Here is a 7,815-nt window from a genome sequence, read left to right as displayed (position 1 = left end):
TTATATACAGGTTCCTCAAGAGCGCAATTAAATGCTCTGGAATAGTCATTCTCTGAAATGTTGTCCATAGGTTGTCATGATCCACACAGTCGAAAGCCTTTGCATAGTTAGCAAAGCATAGGAAAACATCTTTCTGATATTCTCTGCTTTCAGCCAAGATCCATCTGATGTCAGCAGTGATACCCCATGTTCCACTTCCTCTGCTGAATCTGGCTTGAACCTGTGGAGTTCTCTGTCAATGTGCAGTTGCAGCTGTTTTTGAATTATGTTTAGCAAAATTTTGCTTGCATGGTATATGAATGATATTGTCTCATGATTTCAGCTTTCCATTGGCTCACCTCTCTTTGGAATGGGCACAAATATGGATCTCATTTAGTCAGTTGACCATGTAGTTGTCTTCCAAATTTTTTGGTATGGATGAGTGAGGCCCTCCAGTTCTGCATCAGTTTGTTGAAAGATTTCAATTTGTATTTCTTCAAATCCCAGAGCCTTGTTCTTTTCTAATGCCTTCAATGCTCGATTACATACACTAAAAGGGGATTTAGGTATATCCCAGAAGTAAAAGGCTTTATTTTAAGCCAGTGTATACAGTAAGGGGCTCAGGTTCCCACCTGAGCCCTACTCAGAACTGCTAATAGAGCAGGAGATTTGTATTTAAAGGAAAGTCCTGCATAAAGAAAAATGACTGGCAATTTTCATTTCAATCAAGCAGTTAGACATTGAATGCATTGAAGCAGGAACATCATAAGAATGTTCATTCCCATTTTAGGGCTGAAATGCTCACTGGTGACCACCTGGTCCACTTGATGAGTATAAGTTAGGGAGAATGCAGAAATGAGTTGAGACAAGAAGGATGGCTGGTATGAAGTTTAGGGAGCTGTGTTGATTCCTGAGCCTACGGGCAGGAGGGCTAGGTCTGAGGAATGAGTGAAGGGGCCAACTGATCTGATGCACAGGGAGGAGTGTGGGTATTCCTATGTTTGCAGCTTATACCCATTTGACTTTGCAAGGCTGGTTAGGGATGAATTGACCAAAACCCAAACAAATGAAGAAAGGTTTGATACTGTAAACTGGTGTAAATTGCTGCACTTTAATGACTTGCTCTGAATTGTGCATTGCGTATGAATGTAGAGTCCCAAACTTCCAACAGAAACATAAGATTCTTCATATCAAGGGACAAGCATGCTGGTCTCCAGAGTACTCGGTTGTTTTTTGTAGTTAAGTGCCGTCGAGTCAGTTCTAACCCATAGCGACCCTATATAGGGTTTCTGAGGAGCAGCTAATGAGCTTGAACCACCGACCTTGCAGTTCAAACGGCTTTGCAGTCTGACACATTAACCCACAGCGCCACACCAGGACTGGGTTAGGGATGGGCAAATTAAATAAATTAAATATTGGATATCTCTGAAGTGAGTGAGAGAAAGGCATGAAGTGGCTGACTTACAAGTTTTCATGGATGTAATTATAATTAAAATCATATGGGGAAAGTGAATCCATCCTGTACTAACCGAAAAATGTCTAGAAGAGCCAGGGGTGGCCTGTGATGTAATAAATTTATCTAAATTGTCTTCTAACTGTAGTTTATAGCTCCTACCAAGCATCATTTCTGCCCTGCTGGTTCTGGGGAAGAGAAAGTGGGAGAAGATAACTGATAGGATGCCGTGATTCAGATGTGGATGCCAATGAGTTCATTGTAATTGTAAAAACTTGAAACTCTAGCATAGGTATAAAATGATCTGTCTCAGAAGCAGGAAACGAGATTCTACTTCAAGAAGAAAGAAGCAGGGGTGGAGAGTGTCCTGTTGGACTCTGAGATCCCTGCTCATCGAACCTCTCCAACCCAAGGAGAGAAAGCTGTGGCACCAGAGCAGTGGGCTTCCTAGTCACCAAAGCAAGGGAAGTTGCATCACTTAGGGCAGGAGGATTGCTTCACAGTCGGGTGCCTCCAGACTCTTAAATGGGGGAGCTGGGTTTGCTGATCCACAGAACTAGAACCAAGTGATTTTAGGCTGAGGCTTATGGTGCACACTTGTCTTATGGGCATTTTTGTTTCAGCAGCTAACTGAAACAAAAGTGTCCTGAGAGCATTCTGATCCTGTATTATAATCTGTTAGCTTCACTAATAAACCCAATAACTGTGAATATTGTTTCAGAATTCTTTGTGGCCATTGGAATTGATTATAAAAGAGAAGCAGAGAGTATGTTAGAGGGATTTCTGTTGCCTTTTTTTTTTTTTCACAGTAATGTAAGTAAATTACTTAAATCATTGAGTAATAAAAAAGTGCATAATCAATGGTCATATTAAAGTCACAGGCAACAGAAACTCTGTTTAACTAGATTAAATGAATAGAGGAATTTCTGGACTCATGGCAGTATACCGTGGATCTGGTACTGGACATGACTAGACCCCAGGAACTTGAACCTAAACTCTATTAGATTTCTTTCTTTGTCTTTTGTCTGTTTCTCTTTCTGTACAGGCTTCCTCCAGGTGGATAGTTTTCTTAAAAGCCTTTTAAATTACCTTTAATATAAGCCCAAAACACCTTGCTATGAAAGTTGTCAGTAACCTGGATTTGTAAGCATTATCTCATAAACTGTAAATCTCATAAATGCTTATCAAAGAATATAAGTAATTGAACCAAGATAAATAAGAATAGAAATCACAAGCCTTAGTCTTCTTATTTTTATTATAAAAAAGTAATGTGATACAATTGGTACAGATTTTGGAAAGTACAATTACTGTATTGTTGGTGATCTTTCACCTGCCTAAATTTTATAAGTCAACCTCAACTGTTATTTCAAAGTTAAGAAGATCGTTGTGTTTGTGTTCAAACATGATTAATGGCAGTTCACTTAGGCCTTTTCTGGTTGGTCTATGTAAATTGCCTTCTTGCTCTCCAAGCTCTATGCTCTTGTTGTTCTTTCATTTCACAACACTAATCACAGTTGTAATCACACATTTCTGACTATGATTGTGTTAACATGTTTTCCTTCTATTAAGCTGTGAGTTCCAGTGGTTGAGGACATGTCTTTACAGTATCTTTATTTATAATACTTAGCATAATACCCAGCATAAAAGTATTCTGTAAATGTTGAATGAATGAAAGAACAATGCCAACCCATTCAGTTCAGTCCTATGAATAGTGAACTCACATGTGCTCTACCTTATGTTGCAATGGGTGGCTGGTGACAGGAATTGAATTCCAAGGGAGTGAAGAATTATTACATGTCATTGAGTCAGTTCCAACTCATAGCGACCCTTATAGGGTTTCAAGGAGTGCCTGTTGGGCTTGAACCACTGACCTTGATGTAAGAAGTCCAGTTCAGAGCTTCTTTTATGGTGCCACAGAATATTAAAGGGAACTATCCAAGATGTTCTGGATTGGGATGATCCAAATGCTTAAACCCAAGACAAAGTTTTCTAAATAAGGACTAAGCAAAATATTTGAGGCACAAGGGCAAAAACAACATTCAAGGACTCAGGTATAGCACCAAAGAGATAAGGTACAAATGAGAGCAGGTCACAAACCTTGAGTTTAGAGATATATGTGAGGTTGGTAACAGGTATGAAAATAGGTTCAGTTAAGCATCTGTCTACATAGTGGTTATGTGTTGGTCTGCTAACCTCAAAATCAGCAGTTCAAAACTGGACAAAGATGAGGTTTTCTACCATAAAGATTTACAGCCTTGGAAACCCTATACCGGGCTGCCATGAGTTGGAACTAACTCCATGGTGCATAACCACCTCCACCACCACCCTTACATGGGAATTTTAATTTTGTGGGTTGCATTGATGTTTTTACAGTAGCATCCTGTCTTCATCTTTATGCATAAAATGTTCAATAGCACATATTAAATTGTACTTTTTAAAGTAATAATGCTTTCACATGTGAAAAGGTTAATTAGCCTCTCTGATGGGATCAACCAGTGAGATGTTTCACAGTTTGAATTGAGGATGATTTTTTAAAGATCCCCTTAAGTCCTCAGATATTTATATTTCTAAGCAGGAGGTCTTTCTCAAACATGAGTATTTTACATGGTGGATTTGAACTTTTTAGCAAATCAATAAACAATCACTGTGACTTCATGAATTCCAAGGCTATATAAAGCCATGATCTTTGCAAATGGCACCCAATATTAACTGTTACCTATTTTTGTCCTTCTCCAAGTTAGTACTCTCACCAACATTCAAATTTTATTACCCTACCCACTGTTTTTACTATAGTCAATTATGCTATAAAAGTTATAACCTAAGCACACATTTTTCAGAGAGCTGTGATTGTATTTAAAATACTATATTTATCAAAGCTGTGCCTTTTAAATTTTTATTAGAAACCTAATTAAATATGCAGCAAGACTTTGGGTTATCATACTGAATATATAACCAAAATAATTTTAAAGTAAGCCTTATAAATGGTATTTTATACTAACATATCTATTTTCTATTTTACTACAGTCTGTCTATGGTTTACAAAATGATATTAGAAGCCACAGCCCTACCCATACGCCCACACCAGAAACTAAGCCTCCAACAGAAGATGAATTACACCAACAGGCAGGTCAACCTTTAAAATGATTTGTTGATAAAGGTTTACAGAGTAACTACTATCAAGACCATATGGTAAACATTAATAGTAGACATTTAAAAGTTTACTTGTTTATTGGTTTACTGTTTTTCATGAAGCTTTATAGTTACTACGTAACAAAATTATCTGTTAAAAAATATAGCCACATATGGCAGTGGTTTTCAAAGCTCTTCAATCTTCAATTCCCAAATCTTTTCTCTCTAACCAAATTTTAAAAAACACATCTCCATTACTAATGATTGTTTTGTATGTGTGGACTTTGTACTAAAGAAAGAGAAGACAAGAAATTGGAGACATTGATTCACACATTTCCCACATCCAATGATATGACATCTTTTCCCAAACAACCTTCACTCTTATTTCTCAACTTCTGAGCGCCTTACATCTCTTGAAACTTTTCCTTAATGGCATTGATAGATACTCATGGTACATACTAATTCTCTTTATTCCCATTGATCAATAATTTTAATTCTAAGTAGCATTTTAAAACTAAGATTAGTGTGTTTTATATATATTTAAAAAGTGAAATCTCCAGTTTGGTTAAATCATGGAGCTCTGCAACCTTTGATGCTTATCTTCTAATATTTCTTTGTAATGTAATTTAAAAACAGTATATTATATACTCTACAGGTATACTTATTTTCTGAATAAAATATTTGGAAGAAAATTATTTTTGTATTTGAAATAAAATGTTTAAATTTTTAAATTTTTTAAAAGTTACATTTTATCTAAGTAGGCAATATGTTCAAACTTATTGCTTTTGTAAAGTAATATTGGTCATCTTTTACTCAATCAGATTTTAAGTTTTGGTAATACTTTTAAAGCCCTCTTTATTGTTGTTGTTTAAATATTTTTTACTGATTTTTGAATTTTTAATGACTTAGGGCATACCTTTGTTCATATTTGTCCTGCTTGTCAAAATTTAGAGTTGAAAGTTGTAAGAATGTCATTATTTGTGTAACTTGTATAATCTTTTTCAGATAAAATATTGGCAAGTACAGTTAGATAGACATCGGTTAAAAATGTCAAAAGTTGCTGATAGGTAAGTATTTCCAAATATCAATATAAACACTAAATTTCATATGGCAATGATATGTCAAAAGTGGTACGAGAGATGTAGGCAGAAAAGCAGAGACAAATAGTTAGAGCCCTCTAAGAAATGTCTTTTTAAGAATTTTATAACAAAGAAACCTTTTGTAGCATGCCAGAATGATCCTTGTCTTAACTTCCTAGAGGTACCTTTCTTGTGTAGCCTGAATCAAATATAGAGGCTATTTCCATGGAGATGAACATTTTCAATCCTGGTGGAAGAAATAAAACTTTCTGTTTACAAGTTACTTTTTTTTTTACTTTTTATTGTGAATTGAGTGAAGGTACAGAAAAGATCATCAGTTTTACATTCAGCAAATTATACTCTTGGTTTCATCTCATTGATTGCAATCTCCTCCATGTAATAAGTCATACCACTTCCATCCTGTGGTTCCTGTTTCTATTATATCCACTTTCCCATCTCTTCTCAACTTTGTCCTTAGGTAAAATAATGCCATCTTGATTATTAATGATTGACCATTTCATGGTGAGCATACCTTTACTAGTGTTGCTGTCGCCCCTATATGCCTATCTACTTAGCTTGGCTGAAAATTAGGCCACTAGGGTAAGTTGCTTTCCATTCCTGAAGGGTGGACGAGGGCCATAGTCTCATGTTCCTCCAGTCTCTTTCTGACCAGTAATCCAGTCTTTTTTCATACTTTTGAGTTAATGTGTACCACATTTTCTCCCACTCTATCTGGGACAACCTTTTGTGATCCCATTCAGAGCAGTTGGTACTGGTAGCTGGGCACCATCTAGTTTTTCTGGTCTGAGTCATGAAGATTGATGTTCACATGTTCCATTAGTCCATTGGGTTAAATGATTCCAAGGATCTTCAGTTCTCATCCGTCTACTTTCTTCTGCACATTGGGAGACCAATAGTTGCACCTTAGATGGCCGTTCATAAGCTTTTAAGATCCCAGATAGCACTCACCAAAGTAGGATGTAAAACATTGTCTTTGTGGACTGTGTTATGCCTATTGACTATGGTGTCCCCTGAGACCTGTGGTCCTGAGCCCCCAGGTCCAGCAACTCATTGTCTAAAGATGTTTGATACTTCCTAGGAAGTCTTCATCATTTTGCCTGCTGTGTACCCCACCACATTCATAAGTGTGTTTGCAGAAAGGGTGTTTGCAATCCAATGCTTATCCTATGGAGCATCTGTACTCTATAAGGTTGCATATATAACAATATTTACTTCTATCCTCTTTAGCCCTTGCATACTTTGCTGTATCCTCACCTGTCTTCATCATACTTCTGCCAGCATCCCTCATTTATCCTAACTAATGTGTCTATCCTCTTACCAGTGAATTACTCTCCCTTTCTTTCTACCCCTGGTAATCATCAAAGAATGTTTCTTTTAGCATGACAATACCCATGTACCAAAAAAACCACACAAAAAAAAACTCATATCGTTGTGAGTGTACCTTCCTCCCATACCCACTTAGCCTGTGTATATGTCCATCTATCTACCTTCTGAACACTGTTGGTCCAATGTTGTATGTTGTTATTGTTGCTGTTAAGTGCCATCATGTTGGTTCTGACTTGTAGGGTTTCTGAGGCTTTAAAAAATATGTATTTGTGAGAGCGTAAAGCCTCATCTTTCTCCTTTGAAGCAGCTGCTGGATTCAAACCACAGACCTTGTGGTTCAAAGTCCAGTGCTTATCCTGTGGAGCCACTGTGCTCTATTAGGTTGAGTATATAACACTATTTACCTCTGTCCCCTTTAGTTTTTACATACCTTCCTGTGGTTGCACCAGTCTTCATCATACTTCTTCCACCCTCCCTCTTCTTTTATATTGCCCTCCCCATTACCTGAATGAATGTGTCTACTCTCTAGCCAGTGAATAAATCTCTTTTCCTTTCCATACCTGGTAACCATCAAAGAATGTTTCTTTTAGCAAGAAAAACATTTCTTGAGTTTTTACAAAAGTGGTCTCATATAATATTTGTCCTTTTGTAATAAACTAATTTCATTCAGCATAATGTCCTCCACATTCATCCATGTTATGAGGTGTTTCACAGATTTATCTTTATTATTTATCATTGCATTGTTGTTGTTGTTGTTAAGTGCCGTTGAGTCGGTTCCGACCCATAGCGACCCTGAACAGGGTTTCCGAGGGTGTAAATCCTTACGGG

The 7,815-nt window shown here is 36.9% G+C and overlaps 1 protein-coding gene across 1 annotated transcript in view; it reads left to right on the top strand.

Moving 5' to 3' along the window:
• RGS7 (regulator of G-protein signaling 7) overlaps positions 1-7,815 on the top strand; it is a 479,262-nt gene that overhangs the window by 440,454 nt on the left and 30,993 nt on the right. The window contains exons 11-12 of the mRNA XM_006868561.1: positions 4,457-4,555; positions 5,567-5,628. Of these exons, the coding sequence (XP_006868623.1) occupies positions 4,457-4,555; positions 5,567-5,628 (161 nt within the window). The remainder of the gene's footprint in view (positions 1-4,456; positions 4,556-5,566; positions 5,629-7,815) is intronic.

The sequence above is a fragment of the Chrysochloris asiatica genome, unplaced genomic scaffold (assembly GCF_000296735.1).
Source record: "Chrysochloris asiatica unplaced genomic scaffold, ChrAsi1.0 scaffold00119, whole genome shotgun sequence".
In the NCBI taxonomy this organism is placed as follows: Eukaryota; Metazoa; Chordata; class Mammalia; order Afrosoricida; family Chrysochloridae; genus Chrysochloris; species Chrysochloris asiatica.
Note: the sequence above shows the minus strand (reverse complement) of the source record. Positions and strands in the feature narration are given on the sequence as shown.